At 44.0% G+C, this 20,153-nt stretch overlaps 1 protein-coding gene across 2 annotated transcripts in view; it reads left to right on the plus strand.

The window, feature by feature from the left end:
• Cxadr (CXADR Ig-like cell adhesion molecule) overlaps nt 1–20,153 on the plus strand; it is a 50,783-nt gene that overhangs the window by 12,370 nt on the left and 18,260 nt on the right. For both annotated transcript variants that reach the window (XM_021184864.2, XM_021184863.2), the window contains exons 3-7: nt 11,122–11,288; nt 13,565–13,769; nt 18,075–18,230; nt 18,902–19,024; nt 19,509–19,647. In XM_021184864.2, coding sequence (XP_021040523.1) covers nt 11,122–11,288; nt 13,565–13,769; nt 18,075–18,230; nt 18,902–19,024; nt 19,509–19,647 — 790 coding nt within the window. The remainder of the gene's footprint in view (nt 1–11,121; nt 11,289–13,564; nt 13,770–18,074; nt 18,231–18,901; nt 19,025–19,508; nt 19,648–20,153) is intronic.

The following is a 20,153-nucleotide window of genomic DNA, read 5'->3' on the forward strand; positions in this document are numbered from 1 at the left end:
TTAGTTTCCTTTACTCACTCGTTAGAGCAATTGCCACATGTGTACAAATCTATGTCAGCACCGCTTATTTGATAATTACGAGCATTGCACGTTTTACAGAGAAGACAGGAAAAATGTAAGCATAAAAATTATTGTCTTAAACCATGCTCATGGGGGAAATAAATGCAGTCATGGAGGAGTGCCAAATAACTGGATACAATGGCCCTGGTAATGGTGGAGGAGGAGTTCCGGGACATTAGGAAGGCATTCCCACTGTAATTAAAGTAGCCAGTTTAGGTGAGTGCGTCCTGGATGGGAGTGACGACCTCTGTGGGATCGAGCATTTCTTATACAGGGTGAAGCACTATTTACTGATTTTGCTGTGTGTCTGTATGTTATGTTCCTTATTTCATTTGAATGTTTCCTTACTGCTGCTGCCAAGTAGCTTTGTCTCAGGCTTGTGTTAATGAAAAGGGAGAAGAAGTGAGCGAGCAGAGGTTTTCATGAGCAGCGGGGCAAAGGACATTTCCTAAGACGCAGTGTTAACATAGCATTTTATGAAGGTGATGAAAATATTCACCATGACAACCCGTCGACTCTTACACATAACGCAAAACAACCTATCTGCATTTGTTTAGTCAGAGACATTTGAAATTAGCAGGCTTGACTTAAAAGACCAACGAGAAAACAGTTGCCATTTAGTAGATAGGAAAGGACAAGAGGGGCTGGTCGTAGTTGAAATGTGAATGCTGCCTTTCAAGAGAGGGTCTTTGTGAGGGCTGTGGGGGAGGAGGGATCTACTTCAGTGCCGCTGATATCTGAATGCCCTGTGCCTGCCTTCCCATGACTGTTTACATTTTCCTTAGTCCTGGCTTCTAAAGTCTATATTCAGTATTCACTACAAATCTTTTCAACTCCCATGGAAGTTTGAGGAAAATAGTGTGTATTTTTGAGCCAGGTGTTGCAGTGGCTTCCGGAGATAAGAGGTGAGAAGGCACAGACTGGGTAGGGGTCAGACATAGGTTTACCGTCACCTTTTATTCTGAGTGACTTTTATTCTAAGTGAGTGTACGTACGCCTACTTTGTCACGGAGGAAACACAGGCTAGCAGGTACAGGTTTCTTTTATTGAATTTCTTACGCCCCAGTGTAAACTGAACCATAATTGTACTGTGTAGTTCCATCTTTAAGGGGTCTTATCCTGTGCTTCTAAGGTCTTATTTCTCTGAGGCTTTCCTGCTTAAGTGTGAGTGTTCTATTGCACGTGTTTGTGTTTTATTCAATTTTCCTTTCTTTCCTATTGACCTATGAGCGTGTTTGACATTTCTCATTTCAAACACCCCTTGCTTGGACAGGACCTCAGTCTGTCCACTGTTTCTGTCCTGTTCTTGAAGGTCACGCTCCCTAATATAGCAGTCATTTCTGTTGCTGCTTGGATCCCCTCCCCCACTCCTCTAGTGAGATATGTCCCATTCTGTAGCCAAATAGTGTCGCTAGGTTGGAGTTGACCTAGGTCATTTAGTGATCATAACACCTAGTAGATAACAGGCCAGTGTCGCTTCCTTTCTTAAGTTTTGAGTTCTTTTTTTGTTTGGAAAACATTATTAATGAGTGTTGGGTGTACATCCAATCAGGAGAGATTGGTTTGGCATATTTATTTATTATATAGTGTGTGCCTAGTCTTGTGTCAACTTGACATACAAGCTAGAGTTATCTGAAAGGAAGGGCCCTCAATTGAGAAAAATGCCTTCATAAGATTTGGCTGTAAGGCATTCTCTTAATTAGTGATTGATGGGGAAAGGAATGGGTGGGTCCGTTCCTAGGCTGGTGATCCTGGATTCTTTAAGAAAGCAGGCTGAGCAAGCCATGAGGAGGAAGCCAGTAAGCAGCAGCCCTCCATGGCTTCTCCATCAGCTCCTGCCTCCAGGATCCTGCCCTGTGTGAGTTCCTGTCCTGACTTCCTTCGGTGATGAACTGTGCTGTGGAAGTATAAGCCAAATAAACCCTTTTCTCCCCAACTTGCTTTTTGGTCGTGGTGGTTTTTCGCAGCAGTAGAAACCCTAGGGCATATAGGCACGCACTGCCATGTCTGAATTATGCCATGGTAGAGGTCTAACCCAGGGCTTCTTGCATGCTAGGCAAGGTCTCTACGAAGCTGTAATGCCTGCCTGAGATGGGCTATTAAGGCGGCCATGTATTTCCTGCTGTCTACTGAAGAGAGAATACTGCTGTGTGCTTAAGCTTGTCCTTTAAAAACATTTAAACAATGTATCTGTGTGTGTGTCTGTCTGTCTGTCTGTCCGAGAGTTTGGAAGCATAGGATATCTGGAGGTGAAGTTACAGGTAGTTGTAAGCTGTCTGACAGGCGTTCTGGGAATAGAGCTGTGGGCCTCTGGAAGAGCACTGTGTTCCTAACCTCTGAGCCCCCCTCTCCAGACCCTGGATTACTCCGGCTTATGTGCATTCTTTCATTTGATCCTATAATGATGTAGGCATCGTTACATTATTTATTTTTCAGTACAAGGTCTTACTGCACAGCCCAGGCTGGCCTTGAACTCTCAAGTATAGCCTAGGCCAGTCTCAGGCCCACGACGATCCCTCTGCATCGGCCTCCACAGTACCTAGGTGGCATTATGATTATTAGTTCTCATCTAAAGTGTGAAGACGTCATCATGAGGCCACAAACTCTAAGGCTGAACTCAGAGCTGACCTTACAGCCCCAGCTACTCGCTGGGTAAGTTGTTGCCGTAATCCAGGCTGTGGATGTTTTCGACTGCACTTCCTGAGGCAGGATCGGAGCTGCTGAGCTGTGGAGCTGCTGATGGGAGGATTGGGGAGGGGGTGATAGAGGGCAAAGACATCTTTTTGGTTGATCAATGAACTACAGTTTGAAGGCATTTAATTGTGAAATAGAAGATTTAGTTCCACACCTTCAGTTTACGCTTGCGTCCCGAGAGAGGCAGCTTGTTTAACATGACACAGAGCGGTGTCTATGTGTAGGTGTGCACCAAATTCGACGACAGATTCCCAGTCTGATGCTTAGTTCTCTGCTAAAAAGAACAATTCACCCAGACCCTTGAATCACGTGTTCTACCTGAGACACTACTTAGAAGTTTGACATAGGGGTTGGAGAGATGGCTCAGTAGTTACTGCGGTTGCAGAAATCCCAAGTTGAGATTTTAGCACCCTTGTTGTGTGGCTGGCTCCTGACTGCCTGGGACTCCAGCTCCAAGGCATTCGATACCCTCTTCTGGCCTTTGAGGGCACTGCACTTAGGGACAAAGCTTAGTGTAGAAGAGGATTTGTGCATGCTTAACCAATCTTCTTCCTACAGGTCGGATGGGATTCTGATGGCGGACTCCCTGCATTTTCCAGTGATTCGGGAGGTGAAATATTTTATTGTCTACCCGCAGGGTGCTCGCAGCCGAGGAGCCCTGTTCCGTCCTCACCTCCATACAGTTGGACTGTGGCTGAGACATAGCCAGCCAGATTGATCTGATTTTGTTCTGTTAGAAGTTAGGCTACCTCTTGGTGTCTCTGCTTTGCAAAATAGGGACTCCTGTGACTACCTTTGCCTTGGAGTTATTAGTGAGAATTCAGAGTTAATCTCTATAGAGCATTTTGAAAAGCACAAGGCAGTTAATGAGTACTCTTGCAGTTTATTAAGATGGTTTCAAGCTGGGTGTTGTACATGGCTCTAATCTTAGACTCAGGAGACTAAGGTATGAGGGTCTCCAGGTTGAAGTCCCTTTGAGCTACACAGTGAGACCCTGTCTCAAAAAAGTCAACTTCCTCTGCAAAAGACTGTTTTCCGTCCCAGCTTAATTCCCTGGTACCTGGTATGGGATTCTCGTTGGTATAGGGCATTAATTCTAGCTATTTATAAAATACAAAAGTGTCCCTGGGCTGGTTCTTATTGTTGCTAATTTATCTGACTATCCTTATCTTAGCAGATGTAAGTGATAATTGAACAACTCAACTTTAGTGACCCCACCTCTGCCTATAATTTCTACTTCCCTCTGAATGATTTCTTCTTCCCCATGGCAACACATAAAGGGATAACTGAAGTAATTATATTCTCTACCTACCTTCTCCCCTCTTCTTCCTCAAGAGAGGTCTCTGCTTAGGTCAGTATGGCCTGAAATTCCTGCTATGGCGCAGGCTCACCCCAAACTCCCCATCCACGGTCTCGGGCTCTCAGTTGCTGGGAATACATGTGTGTGCCACTCCGATCAGCCCGGCCCAGTGCCTCCCTGCTCCCCCTTCTATGATAGAAACAGGGAGAGTCAGGTGATTTTTTCTAAGCATGACTAATCGTAGAGGAATTTTCTGGCAAGAAGGTTGGCACAGGTTAGTGAAACAGGAAGGGATCAATCGAAATAGCATAGATAACAGCTTTCTCTTGGCCCAGGGTTGACTCATCTGTGATGTTGTCAGCATGTGAATACACTACTAACGTGTGCTTATTCTTACCAAGGCTTTTCATGTATGGGCTGCTGCTTTGTCTAATTTAGTTCTTGAAATTCAGCTAGAAACTCCACACACCCCCGCCCCCTTCTTTAAAGTTACTGTAAAATCCAATGGAGTTGGTTTTTAAAAATATATTATTTATTTTTACTTATACAAGTACACTGTAGCTGTCTTCAGACACACACACCAGAAGAGGGCATCAGATCCCATTACACATGTGAGCCACCATGTGGTTGCTGGGAATTGAACTCAGGACCTCTGGAAGAGCAGTCAGTGCTCTTAACTGCTGAGCCATCTCTCCATCCCCCAATGTAGTTTTTATGGTATGCTACAAATGGAAAGTTTAGGTGATGGCTGGCCTTTCACATAAACGTGTTGTGTAGCAATTTTTAAAAGCAGACCCCCGACTTTCCGGAAGTGAAAAGAAAATGCCAGAATTATCAGTCTGAAGCTCCACAATGTTTCGGAGAAGAGACTGCTGCTCTCCTGAGGAATGCTATCTCCTTGGCGCTACAGCAGGTACAGACTGCCTGATGTTGCACAAATCCATTTCAGGTCCATGCAGGTTTCTGATTTTAAGAGAGTTAAGACCTCGGCAATGATAGACAGAGAAAGGAGGACATGAAGATGCAGTTGGGAGTTCTCCTGTACTCCAGGGTATTCTGTGTCAAGGTTGCCTGGTCACTCAGCTCCAGGCAGTCCTGGGAGTGGAGAATTGTATAAATTATCTGGCCTGGGAGTCATTCTGTTAATAACATACATAAGTTTTCCTAATGACAAGGAAGTCTGTGTACTTAAAAGGTGGCCTTGAAAAAAACAAGGTAAAGCAGAGTCCTTGAGTGTTACAAAACCTGGTTTAAAAATAGTGTTTTCAGCTGCAGTGTCAGAAGATGCACACAGTTATTAAAACCACACGTGTCTCACACTGCACCTCAGTGGAGAGGTGATAGGATACTGGTGTAACTAACCCGTGCAAAGCCCTGGGTGTTATCCCCAGCGCAGCCTAAGTGGGGTGTCATGGCACATGCCTGTGGTCTCGGCTTCTCTATTGGTGCTTCTGCTGTCTGTCCTCTGTTAAGTCCCTCTACCCCATATACATTGTAAATAAGGTGACAATGTTATAAAACATCAACTGTATTTCATACTCGAAACAATTGTCTAGTGTTGCTTGCAGTGTCTATTCTGCAGGATTTGAAAGTGAATTTACAGCCTCAGAATGATGCCTGACTCATAAGAAATTAATAAAGTTTAATTTAAAAAGTTAATGAAGTTTGATGAAATACAATTAATAAAGTTTCTATATCTCCCTGGGCATAAGTTATTTCATGCTTAGATGGTCTCTCCCGTAAGTACAGGCATGCATTGGTGAGGTATGACTTCTCAATATTAAACATTCTTGGGGAGATTTCGTTGTAATGAACAGCTCACCCGTTCCATGGATCTTTCTATCCAGGTTGCTGTAACAGGATACCAGAGAGGATGGCTTAAGTTAAGAAACTTGTGTTCTTACAAGTTCTTACTTGTGTTCTATGAAAGCCAGGGCCAGGGTGGCAGCCATTGTCGTTTCTGGAGAGAGGCCTCTCTGCGCTGGAGGTAGATATCGTCTGATCTCTGTCCCCACCAGATGGAGAGCCCTGATAGCTCTTCAGCGCTCAGCCAGATCTTACCTTACGGGCAGTGTCTCCAAGTCACCAAAGAGACTTTCCCACATGGATGCTGGGAACATTCAACCTTAGCCTAGTTCTCTAGGAGTTTTCAGAACTTAGTATTAGTGTGCTGTATATATTGTCTGCCTATGCCTATGTTTCTTTTGAAAGCTATGATTTGACTAAAATCATTAGGTAAATGAAATGAAACCAATGATATTTAGCTATACTTTTATTAATGGAGTGAGATTTGACTTTATCACCTCAGAGGTTTTTTTTGTTTCTTTGCTTTTTGTTTTTGTTTTTGTTTTTGTTTTTTTGATAGGCAAGTGAGTGCTCCACCAGTGAGTTACAATTCCAACCCTTGGTTTTTGAGACAGAATCTCCTTCCTTATGTAGTTCAGGCTTGCCTTAAGCTTGCTATGAAGCCTAGGCTAGCCTCAACCTCTTGAGCTTCCAAGTGCTGGGATTATAGGTGCGAACCGTCTTGTTTGGCAAATTTGCTTTTTAAACCCTTAATCAACTTTATACGTGACTACAACATCACATTGCTTTAATTTATATCTCTGTGGTCCTAGTTTATATTTTTAGATTGAGTGTGAGGTACAAGGAGGTCCTGCACACCTTGGGTTATTTTACACAGCCTTTTATTTAACCCTTTCTGTCTCAGCGTTCCCTGCTAAGACGTGATGAGCCTGTGTCATATTCCTATCACCCAGAGTCTATGGTTCTATTTATTGCACAGATAATGGACAAATGCACAATGATGGGTTGGGTAGGGTGGCGCTAAGAAACCTGCTCCATCCTTCCCCCCCTCCCTGCTCTCTAGTCACTTCTCGCTGGGCTAAATTGTCCCTTTTGTAGAAAGTCAGTTGGTTGCAAACAAACAGATCGTCATTTTTCTCTCTGACATCTTTTCTCAGTATCCTTGTTATTTTGTTTTGGTTTGGATCATAAGGTCTCACGATGTAGCTTTGGTGGCCTGACACTTGTTAGATATAGGTCAGTGTCGCCTCCAGCTCACAGAGTTTGCCTCCCAAATAACCTGGAATTGAAGGGGGGGCATCCCTATTCCCGGCCCTGCAAATATACTTTAAAGGTTTTCCTGTCGACATGGTAAGCGAATGCATTTCTAACTTGGTAGGTGTTATTCTAGGAGTAAGGCTGTGTTTTGAATAGGGAGCCACATGCTTTCCTTGGTGGTCTAGTGAAAGTCCCTTTGGCCATTTGGTTAAAGTGGTATGTTATATAAACTCCACTATAAACTCACCATTCCCCTCTGTCCTTCACGACACCACGTAAGGTACTCGGTTTCTCATTTTCAAACCCTTTGTTTGAAGCTCTTCTGCCGTTTTGCAGAGTGATAATTTCCAACTTCAAGTGTTTATAGTAAATATTTTGTTTCCCATCATAGCCGTCTCTCTCCTCCCATTTTCTTAAAAAAAAAAAAAACAAAACCACAAACTTTTCTCTAAGCAGCCTTAGTCAAAATAATTAAAAAAAAAAAAAAAAAAAGAACGAAAACTATCAACATTAAATCTCCTTAACACTTTCTTACTTTGCATGATTGAGAGAGAAAGCTCCTTGAGGACCATTGATATTGAAAATTGAAAAGACAGTTTACTCTGGGACAGTGCCTGGCCATCTACCCAGAGGACTGCCTCCCTTAGAGCAGTAGCTCCTCCCATCGGATCTCCTAAGGACTTAGTAGGGGGTGACAGCAAGGGCTGAAGAATAATACTCTTTGATGAAGTCTCATTGCTTTGATGTCCCCTTAGCCTGGGCAGCAGAGAATCTCCAAAGACCCGATTGACTTAGAAATTGGAGATAAGAAAAGCAAGCAGAAGGTTGGAAGATGTTATTCCAATTCGTGTCCACGTGGGATGGGCTTCACTGTTTGTTTATAGACTCTGGTTCCAAGCACTCAGAACTGGCCTCTGGAAGGCCTTTGTGGCTTGAATTCTTGTGCCGTGTATTTTATTAAACCCGGACAGTCAATTCGAATAAAATTATATTTGATTTAGCTTTCAAGCGCCGTTTGAACCTGCAAGCAGTTTTCAGGTTCCTCTGTCTGTCAGTGCAGTTTACTACAGTATGAGCAGTTTACAGCATGAGACTGAGTATATCTGTCTTTTATTTTATACAATTCTGACTGGCACATACTTCAGCACTTAAAAAAAAATAAAGGATGCCTCTGGAGATAGCTCTTGGTGTTGCTAGGCAACTCACGAACTCTTTTTGTGAGGGTCTTGAGATTTTAGTTCATTTTTAGTACAACCCAGGGAGGAGCAAGCTCATTTCAAAAAAAAAATACTGAAAGCCGTTTACGAAGCTGCTTTAAATATCTCATGCAGAATAGCATCTCCTGGTATCTGAGGGTGCCCACGTGTAGTGCACATATTTGCATATAGCCTAAGCACCTTGTCCATCAGCAAAGGGAAGACAAGACAGACACTGCTCGAAATGTGAGACTTTCTTCAGGCAAATTTTACATTTCCCTGACAGTTCTAAAATTGAACAGAATATAATTCAATCTTAAATTCTTTCCAGCAAATTAACAAGGGGCTATTTTAAGAGACTGAAGTTCCAGGGCCCCCTCCCCCCCTTAAAGAAACTAATCATGAAATGATAAGTCACGATTTCTGCCTTATGAGGGGTCTTAAAACTCCAAGGCAGCATTGGGAGGAAGAACAGCCCAGTACTGAGGAAATGCAGTGGAGTGTGGCTGAGATTTCTAAAGATTGCCAGAGATTTCTAAAGGAAAACGAACATTCATGCCAGCGAGAGGTAAAGGCACGATGGTCATACGTGGAAACAGGTGAGGTACTTCCTAGACGAAAGGACAGAACACTTACTGACTGGAAGGTGGTGAGGTCATAGACTTGTGTTCTGAAGGCTGAATTTATGAGAAATTAGAAATAGGACCCCAAAGTTCCAATATCTCTTCAGCAAGGACTCTAGAGATGCCAGTGTTAAACCATATTTTAACAAAATAAATATGTAGACATGAGGCAGTTCGAAGGCCAGAGGTCTTTCAGGACGATGCTAAGCAGTTGTTTGGTCTCAGTCAGTAGGTTTAGACGGGGGACCATCAACCTTTGTTGTGTGAAAAAAACCAACCCCAACGTTAGAGACTTAACCCAGAAATCTGTGGGTGTTGGGATAGGCTAGGCTGAAAAGGCTCACCCAGGGTACTGATCTAGATCAGGAAGCTGATCTAGAAGTGGGGTGTTGTGGTCTGGTGTGATGGTTATCTTGGGCAGTCCCAGCTGCTGGTCAGACACCCCAGTTATTTCCCACAGGGTTTGTTTTGCAAGGTGGTTCCTAAGAAGTCAAGAATGGATTTAGCGGGGCATCTCAAGACCTCACCCTGGAATCTTGCCCAGTGCATTCTTGTTACATTTCACTGGTCAGACTTAATGCAGAAGGTTTGTACGCGTTTTTTATTCCCCTTGAGGAATGTATTTAGATACTGTTATAAGGTTAGGATGGTGGCTTCTCTTTAGTTCCTGGCTTCAGCTTCAGCAACACTGTATTATTTCTCATAGATAGTGTATTAAGATTAGCTCTCACCTAATAGAAAATAATACCACATATTATTGGAGAAACATCATCAAATAGTCACTGTGGAGAGTGAGTTACTTGGGATTGATTGGCTCCTAATTTTTGTTCAGTGTGTTAAGGATAAACACAAGATGAAGGGAGGGGGAAGGTGAACAGAGTGTGGGGGTGGGGAGAGGCAAGCCCTGGGTACCGTTCATAATCTCAGTGTCCAGACTTTGTTGTGTAATTGTCCAACACTAGACATGCGAGTCCCGGAAGGGTCCAGGGTTTAAAGCTGTTGCTTCCTAGCACAAAATGGTGACATTTCATGCCCTGGACAGGGAGATGCTTGAGTTACACAGGAACTCTACTGGAGTTGCTGGTGACGGCTCATGCCTGTAAAATACCAGCTCCTTGGGCCCCTGAGGTAAGAGGATTGCCGTGAGTTCCAAGCGAGTTCCAGACCAGGCTGGAACCTGGAGTTTATTTATGGGTCTCATGATGAGTGAGACCCGGACTTAGAATAACTAAAGAAAGCTAAAGGTGGCCACAGAAGAAGTAGCAGACAGGACAAACTGGAGCTGGGGAAACTTGGATGATGCAGTAAATAGTTTTAAAGATATAACCGGTGAATTATAGATGAATTTGTGTTGTAAATCAAGCTAATGACTAGACTCTTCATACCTTGGATCTTGATTTGAAAACCAATATTGGCTTTTTTTTTTTTTTTTAAATGGTACCCAGGGAACGAACACACAGAGCCTTTTAAACACTAGGCAAGTGCTCTAATGGGGTGTTGACTTCTGCCTGCCTGTTTTGAGAAGGGGTCTTGCTATGAAGCTGAGGGTGGGCGCTCAGACCCTCAGTCCTCCTGTCTGGTTCCTTAGTACTAGGGTTCAGGAATGTGCTACTACAGTTGATGGCAAACCTTTCCCCCTCCTGTTTCTGAGACAGTCTTGCTGTATGTCCTAAGCTAGCCTCTAACTTGTGATTCTCCTGTCTCTGTTTCCCTGGTGTTGTAATTACAGATGTGTACCACATGCTCAGTGACCAAGCCAAAACACCCAAACCAAAACCCAACCAAACAAGCAGCCAGCTGTTCACTTGCTGAGGCTGAAGTGTGGGACTGTGCACGAACTAAGGCAACTGAGCTGCCATCTTCAGCTATAGCAAAACTAGGCTTAAAGTCAGGCTTGGTAATATACCTTTATAATTCCAATCCTTGGTAGGGGAGACTGGATTATGAATTCCAGGCTTCAGCTCTTAAACAGTACATTATTATTATTATTACTTGCATCTGGGACGTTCACAGTGCTTTTGAAGGGAATTGTTTGGATATCATAGCATCAATGGATTCATTACAAAGGTACCACAGCCCTTGAACTCCATTGCACGGAACCCAAACCCTGTATCACTTTGCTCCCATGAATAGCCCCGGGGCCGTGTGCAGAGGCTTAGTCCCACATGTGTGGTTCTTTTTGCAGATTTCACCAGCGGATTGAGCATCACTACACCCGAACAGAGGATCGAAAAAGCTAAAGGGGAAACTGCGTATCTACCATGCAAGTTTACTCTCAGTCCCGAAGACCAGGGACCACTGGACATTGAATGGCTGATATCCCCGTCTGATAACCAGATAGTGGATCAAGTGGTGAGTTTGATCAATTGCTGGTCCCTCCTCAGTCCAAGCCAGCGTGTCTCTCGGGTGTGCCTTCACATAGACTGGGGCCTAGGAGAAAGCTGTCAGCTGCTCAGGTGTGATGTTAGTGAGGAAGGCTGTCATACTGTGTGCTGTTGACACACCCGGAAGATACTGCATATGTAACGCATGAAGGGGCAGTGAGTGGAAGGTGCTTGGTGTGCATGTGAGGGGCCAGAGCAGGGAATTGTGGGAATCTGGAGCAGGCACACAGCAGTGTACAGCAGTGTAGGGACTTTGAGTAAAACAAGCTTGTTAAAGAAGATACAAGATATAATATATTATAAGAAAGGTATACAGTATTATTGTTAGGGCCTAGTTTCCATATTTCTTCAAGCTAAATATCCTGTACGATGAATTACTTAAGAAGGAAATGAGATCTTTGTGGTTGTTCTACCTTGACTTTTTATTTATTTGTGGGCCTGTGCACATGCGTGTGACACAGGGGTGAGCCAGTGGAGGTTAGAGGGCAGCATTGAAAGTTGAGACTTTGCTTGCATCCTGTGGATCCCAGGAGCTAAAGGCAGGTACTCATTCTCGGTGACACACTCCTGGCTTGACAGAAGCTTCTCTATGCAGCATGTGACTGACTGTATGTACTCCAGCTTTAATCAGACTCTGTCGGATGAGCGTGGCTATGCTTATGAAAGTGAGGAAATGGGCTCCGAGATGTGAAGGAGCAAGCCCAACGTCACACAGCTAGTAGGTGGGATTTGAACCCAGAATTCTGCCAGTTCTCATACCTCTTTTTTTATCCAATGTTATATATTAATGTTATTTTTGCATTTTATATTAACATTGGGGAGAAAAGATATTCTTGTATGCTATCTCCCGCCATACTACTCACATGAGAGTTACCTGGAGCTGTTCCAGCTGTGACTGTTGGTATCCTTTGCTCCGTCCTTCCTCGTCTCCCACGTTCCATAAACACATATTTCCTCACGTGGCCGAAAAGGGACACAGGTCATAACCACCCCTTAGCAGAATGTGACAAAATACCGCATGCACAAGTATTTTGTCAGCTTAGAAACAGTCACATACTGTGCCAAGTGAAACAAGTTTGGCTGATACAAAGCTAAGGATTTAAATTGCTACGACAAGAGTTAGCACTGTTTTAGGGTAAATGTTACAAGGATGTCCCACCATTGCAAGGAGAGATCAGCAAAGACAAGTAAAATCGTCAGGTAAGTGATTGTTGTACCATTTCTTAACCCGTCCTTCGGAAACGGGAAACGGGAAAACACTATGGTGGTTTACGAGGTCGCTCATCACGGGCACCACGTGTCTGGTGAGATGTGTATGACTAAGCAAGCTTCTGAGGTGCAGCTGTTTGAACATGAGGGAGAGGTTTAATAGACAGGAAGTCAGCATCTGGTGTGCCGAAGTTTGATTGATGTTGACGGGTGGGTGTGGCAAGCTAGGTACTGGCCAGAGCGTTCAGACCAAGTGCCGTCACCTTCAGCTGTTTTCCTGTGTGTACTCAACAAACTGATGTTGAATGGGACCCAGTGACGGGCGGTCGTCATACATACCCAGGAGGGTGTGTGGACTCAAGGTGGGGCAGACACGCTTGAGGAGTCAAATACAGAAAAATCCAGAGGTTCCCTCAGAAAAAAGATCCTTGGGAGACATTTCCCAGTTATAGTGCACATAGTTGGCGTCTGAGACGAGAAATTTGTGCAGATTATAACTGTGTTGGGTTTTTTGTCTTTGTGTTCGTGTTTTCCTGTCTGTCCTATTTTGTCTGTTTTGTTTCATTTTAAGATAGAGTCTATGTCTAGTATCAAGGGATATCTTTCTTGGATAAGGAATATCCTGTGACCCTGTTCCTCTTTGTTTTCCCATTAGAAATGGAGCAGAGAGCTACTACTCAGCCCCTGTGTCCTTTTCGTTTCTCATCCTGTATGTGGTTGGATAGCTGGTGTCTTCCTAACACAGGATTTTCCTACCCTGCATGTGGTTGGATAGCTGGCTTTTTCCTGCTTTTGCATTTTATATTAACATTGGGGAGAAAAAGATATTCTTGTATGTTATCTCCTCCCTCCCCTTCCCCCATACTACTCAGATAAGAGTCACCTGGAGCTGTTCCCGCTGTGACCCTCTGGTACCGTTCGTTCTTTGGCTAAGAACAAGGGATCTTAGTGGGAAATGTGAACAGTTATGAAATAAGGTGTTTTTTTGTTTGTTTGTTTTGTGTTTTAATCTCCTTTCCTTATTTTTGCTTTCAGATCATTTTGTATTCTGGAGACAAAATTTATGATAACTACTACCCGGATCTGAAAGGACGGGTACATTTTACGAGTAATGATGTCAAGTCTGGCGACGCATCTATAAATGTGACCAACCTACAGCTGTCGGACATTGGCACTTACCAGTGCAAAGTGAAGAAAGCCCCTGGGGTTGCAAATAGGAAATTCCTGCTGACCGTTCTTGGTAAGTTATCGTTCCTATTATCCACAGGGGTGGAGTGGGGTGGGGGTGGGGTTACAAGGTGGCAGGGAAGGTGGCTAGAGCGTACAGTAGCAACGCCCATGGAAGACAAGGCTGGTTTCACCTTAAAGTATTTATGATATCCTTGGACAGCAGAAAACAGCTTGTCTCTCCTCTTTGAATGGAGAAAGGAAGAGGACTGCCTACTTTGTAAAGGTTAGGAAGGTAGACCTCTCTGCTATGTTTTGAGGGTTGTGACCCAAAACTCACTGAGGCTTAGGAAGTGGGTGGAGCTTTTAGGTCATTAGGTCAGGGAGCTTCCAGTCTTGTGACGGGATTGATGTAGTTCCAATGATGCTAGATGAGTTACCCCGAAAGCAGGTGCTTACAGTTGCTTGGCTTCTCTGACCCCGTCAGGGCCTTCTTCTTCAAATGCCACTTTTGCTTGGGTAATGCAGTACCTACCGGAAACCAAGCAGATCCACTTGATCCTATGTTTCTGGGCCGCCAGAATTATAAGACAAAGACAATGTCCCTTTCAAAATAGTGATCTAGCTTCGGCTTCAGACATTTTGTTATAACAAGAGAAGACAAAAAGTTGACTAAGTGAGGAGTTACCCTAACTGGTATAAGATTCCCCCGCACCCCCTGGGAATTAAACCTTTTCATCTGCTTCAGCCTATCACGTTGAAACATAAAGATTTAATTATTATTAAGTCTAAGATCTCATTCAGCTTTAAAATGTTTTTGTGTTTTAATCTTTTACTTTCTTAAGGATAAATGAGATTTCTATGACTAGTTAGTTACTCAGAGTATTTCTTTGTATTTTTTTAAGATTTTGTTCAGACTATGTGTAGGTGGATGTCTGTGTGTGCATATGGATGTGTGGACCAGTGCCCACGCAGGCCAGAGGCATCCAATCCCCGTGGAGTTGGAGGGACATTCAGTTAGGAACTGTCAGACGTGCATGGTGGGACTTGAACTTGGGTCGTCTGCAAGAGCTTTACTACATACTCCTATCCACTGAGCTGCCTCTCCAGCCCCACATCACTGGGATGTTTCAATCAGAGGAGATGTACCATGGTAGCATGAATTGGAATGCGGGCTCATGTTACCCACCTCCTTCCCGCTGTTTCTGTTCTTCAGCTAAGGGGGTCAGACAGTTGCTGGGGTGCCTTGGAGCTTTCTCTGGATAGTTACAAAGGTGATGCTTCAACATCTTAGTAAGCTGTCAGACTCAACTCAGTTATCTATTAGACTCTGAAATAATGTGTACAATTAATCTCTTCATATTGGGATGCTCTGAAAGGCTGTAACTCTATGTCTACAGCTTTCTATAGCTCTTTGTCTAAAACTCCCTTGTGGGAGATTGTACACACAATGTGTGCTAACTTTATGAAGTAAACCACAACTGTTAGCTGTCTGTGTTACGGTGGTGATTTCCCTGTCTTGTGTGTCTCAGAGTTCAGGGAGACTCACTTTCTATAGGAAATGCTGGTGGCTAGAATTACTTGATACTCTTGGGAATAATGAAGTAAGACATTTACCTCTTGTCAAACTCTAGACTTGGTTTTAATTTAGGGTGGGCAAGTGGTCCTGGCCAGGGCCTCTTCTACAGCATGCCTGTGTGAGCAGACAAGGACTAGGAGCAGTAACTGGGATTGCTTTTGCATTCCAGTGTTAACTGCAGAGGTTGGCTTGGTTGTTGGTCACCTCACTGATAGCACACAAGGGGTCCTGGTCTTAAATTGGTTAGTTAAAAGTATTTTAGGGACTATGACATCATTGCAAACACTAGCTATGTTTATATCATGGAGATGTGGACTGAGCTTATGTTTGTAAACTGTATAAGCTGGCAGCAGTCTCTTTAAACACGTGGTCTGAACTCTTACTCAGATCCTGATGCGGTGAGTCTGTGGGGACTACCTACTTGCCTGGAAGTTAGTTCTGAGTCCAGGTGCACGTAGAGTGTTTCACACTGGTATTCATATGCTTCATGACGTCACTCACTCACAGCAGCTGGCTAGCAAAATTTGGGAAAAGGTACATTGGGAGCGATGGGATTTATATAGCTATTCCCAGAATAACTGGATGGAACAGCACTGATGATGGCCAAGTGGCTAGGCACAATTATGGTATCAACAGGAATGGCCCTTAAAATCTAGTGTCGCCGGGCATGGTGGCACACACCTTTAATCCCAGTACTCGGGAGGCAGAGGCAGGCAGATTTCTGAGTTCGAGGCCAGCCTGGTCTACAAAGTGAGTTCCAGGACAGCCGGGGCTATACAGAGAAACCCTGTCTCGAAAAACCAAAAAAATAAAAATATAAAATCTTGTGTGTGTGTGTGTGTGTGTGTGTATGTGTATGTGTGTATGTGGGGGAGGGGGAATAGGATCGTTTGAATCAGAAGTGCCTGTACGTGTGTGTCTGCGTCTGTCATTGCACTTTTATTCATAATGGTTAAACAAGGAAAACTCACGTAGGACAGAAAGCATGAGAACCAACTTAGACTGGGGAAAGAAATCAATAGCCCTGGCATTTATCAGCTGGAAAGACAGACAGCAAAGCCAGCCGCAGACTTCATAGGTAGAAGCATTGTTTTCCCGAGGTCTTAGAGGAAAACTAGAATAATGACATAGTGTTTGGCCAGCATTGCCTGCAGACCGGCCCTGCACTACCTGCCTTCACCAGGTCACTAATTATTCATGGGCCCTCCCTCCTGACAGTCCCCACTCCATGTTCAGTCCCCACTCTCCCTTCAGAAATAGCTGCCTGAGAGCTGATCTCTGCTTTCTTGAGAGCATCCCTAGATCCTTTACGGATGTTTGCCTCTTGTGTAGGAGTGATCATAATTCCCTGGCTCTCCCTTCTGACTTTATAGACCGCACACTTGGTCCTGGTGAGCTTGTGTAAGCAGGTTTTAGAGGTGTCCCCAAACTACAGGGTTCATCAGTATATGACTGGGGAGACACCCTTGACTGGTGCTGACACAGTGGACAGAAATCAGCACTTAATGAAGATGATTACTGATGCACACAGTGTGACTCATTCTCAGAAACTCATGGAATGGACCAAAAAAAGTACCTTAACCTTACTGTTCACATCTTGATTCCAGAAACAGAAAGGATCTATGACGTTTGATAGATATCTGATCAGCCAGTTTGAAGTAAGGCCACCATGAGAGAACTTGAAAAAAGTTCGGACTCCTGCTTAGTGGGTATCCAGTTAGCCCTTCTATCCTTGGGCTTCATTCACATCCACACACTGAGCAGACCACGCACGGATCAAAAAATATTTGGAAACATTTGTGTATATGTATTTGTATATTGTGTATAAGTACAGACTTAATGATTTTCCCTCAATTCTAATCATTATAAAAACTATGTCGTTTACATTGTAATAAGTATTACAAGCAATCTGTAGGTAATTTCATGAATGACTTAAGTGAAATACTATGTCATTTTATGAAAGGCAGTTGAGAATCCTTGTATTTATGTACCCATAGGGTCTGAAACCAATTACCTACTAAAGTACCAAATAATGACTGTATACACACATTTGTTAAACCCACTTGACTAACATATTAATTTTATTTCATAAACGTCATGTCTCAATGAGTTGCAGAACAGGCAAGGTATTAAGCAATGCGATGGCAAGGTATTAGGCTAGAGTTGGGGTAGGTGGCAGGTAACGAGGTTAGCTGTGACTCTAAACCATGGCTCAGAGGTCTGGAAGATAACCTCCCCCTTACCTTTTATGACTCTGCCATCTGAATGGATTTGAATTCACGTAAATTCATAATGTTAAATGGTCTGTGCTGCACTAAGCGGGTCGTCACGGTGATCAGTGTCATTAATAAGTGCCCTGACTGTCCAGTAACGACACCTAGAGAGGCGTGACTTGGCACGTACTCACCGATGGCTGCCTTTCAAGGACAGAGACTAGGTAAGGAATGGAGGGGAGCTTCTGGGAGCATCATTACCCGGCTGCATCATCCCTGCTTTTTTGACATGTGCCTCTGGAATGGCAGTGCGCAGAGCTGAGCTGCATCTCAGATGCACCAACCATTATGCAATGGCTGCTTGCCTGAGCTCATTACCTGTCTTGTGTTTGATAAAGCCGCGTAAGCTGGTTTGACAACATATCATTCCTTGTTCCCTTGTCCATCCTGAGCCCCATCCTGGCTGACGAAGGGGTGAGTGGCTATGCATCATACTCTGTGCTTACGGTGCTTACACAATCAATCCATTAGAAAGACAAGTCCCGTTCTCTTGGATAAAGCTGTAATTTCTTTTCCCTTCTCTCAGTTAAGCCTTCAGGTACAAGATGCTTCGTGGATGGATCGGAAGAGATTGGAAATGACTTCAAGCTAAAATGTGAACCCAAGGAAGGCTCCCTTCCACTACAGTATGAATGGCAGAAACTGTCAGACTCGCAGACAATGCCTACGCCATGGCTAGCAGGTACTGCTCCTCTTAGGAACCAAAGTGGTTCCCTGTGTCCTTGGTTGAGATTTCAACCCAGCGGTGTCTGTCTGTGTGTGTTATACTTTAAATTCCATGGTCTATATAGAATAATCTAAATTGCTATGGAAATTACTCCGTATCTTATAAACACAACCAAGTGTCTTCAAAGAAGAAATATTTCTATAAAGATCTTATCTTTAGCTTATTGTAATTGGTTGATGTGGTAGATCTTTTTTAATGTTGAGAACTGTGCACGGTCACAAATCAGTGGCTAGGCAAAGTGTCCAGGGGGTTCAGCCTGAATTCTTACTGATGGTCTAGTAATTTACCCATGTCGGGGCATGAGCTAAAAAGTTACAACTTGGCTAAATGTAGCCATTCATGTGGTTAGTATGACTGCTCTACTGTAGACTAATCACCTCACCTTGCTTTAGCTGAGGCTGTGGCTGAGGGGTTCCAGTAATTGTGGGACCTTGCTTGTAGGACCTGCAGGCTGGTTGTATGAATTCTGGACATGTGCATCTGCCTCTGGCAGTTTGTCTGCACCCAGCATCATCTTGTCTTCTAACTGCATTGCCAACCTTACAGGTTTATTAGCTTTATTAAAAGCTGACCGCAATACATCCTATCAATACAGGTTTGCCCTCCCCCACCCTTTTCTTTCATAGAAATGACGTCACCAGTTATATCTGTGAAGAACGCCAGTTCTGAGTATTCTGGGACATACAGCTGCACGGTTCAAAACAGAGTGGGCTCTGACCAGTGTATGCTACGACTAGACGTCGTCCCTCGTAAGTACATTCGTTCATGTGCTTCGCTTCTGTTATCGTCTCATAGCCTGCTTCAGGTTACTCTGTGAGCTCTGGGAGAGTCTGTGACGGCAAGGATGCTCACATGGGGCAGAACACTGTGTTTGCTCACGTTCCTAGTTCATGCAGAAGAGAAGACACTATACTTACCAATAAAACCATCACTTCAGTAGCTCAAAGGTCCACCATTTAGCCATTAAAGTACAAGGAGCTGAGGACTTTTCTGGACTCAGAGTAGTTTTGAAATTTGGGTGAGATATGTCATTCAAAAGAAAATAAATTTTTATGTTTTCTTTGCTTAGACAAAGGCCTTGGTGATCTCTTTTGAAAGTTAATATATGCAATAAAATGAGTCTGTCTCTCTCTCTCTACACACACACACACACACACACACCATACTTTCAGTACTAAGCCCTGTGTGGTATGTTTTCTTACTCCTGCTAATTCTGTTGCAATCTCACACTAGCCTCCAACCGAGCCGGAACGATCGCGGGCGCCGTCATAGGGACACTGCTGGCCCTCGTGCTCATCGGGGCCATCCTCTTCTGCTGTCACAGGAAACGCAGAGAAGAGAAGTACGAGAAGGAAGTTCATCATGATATCAGGTAATTCAGTGAAACTAGACTCCGCAGGTGTCCAACCAACAGTCCCGTCCCTGAGTCGCCCGTTCTGCAGGCACTCTGGTGCACTGAGGTGTTGGGAGAACTGGGAGAATCTTGAATCCTCCCTCCAGATCCTTCCAAGCATTGCGTTCAGATGCTTCGGTCTGACCGCTTCTGGATGGGCTGTGTGAAGCCTTCGAGTTTTCTTCTCCTGTTTTGAGAACCACAGCAAAATGCTTGTCTCAGGAACACCTGCTGTTAACCTGTGAAAAGACCTGATGGTCACTTAAGTGACGGGGTTTTAGTTTTTCCTCTTAGGACAGACAGTCTCACCGCGTTGCCCAAACTACCCTTGATGTCAGAACCGCAGTGAGTCTCCAAAGTGCTAGGGTCACAGGTGCGCAAACACACACACACACACACACACACACACACACACACGGCTTATTTTCTTAAATATTCCAAACTGGTAGATTTTAACTAGGGTTATACTTTTAAAAATTAAGAAC

The sequence above is a fragment of the Mus caroli genome, chromosome 16 (assembly GCF_900094665.2).
Source record: "Mus caroli chromosome 16, CAROLI_EIJ_v1.1, whole genome shotgun sequence".
NCBI lineage: Eukaryota > Metazoa > Chordata > Mammalia > Rodentia > Muridae > Mus > Mus caroli.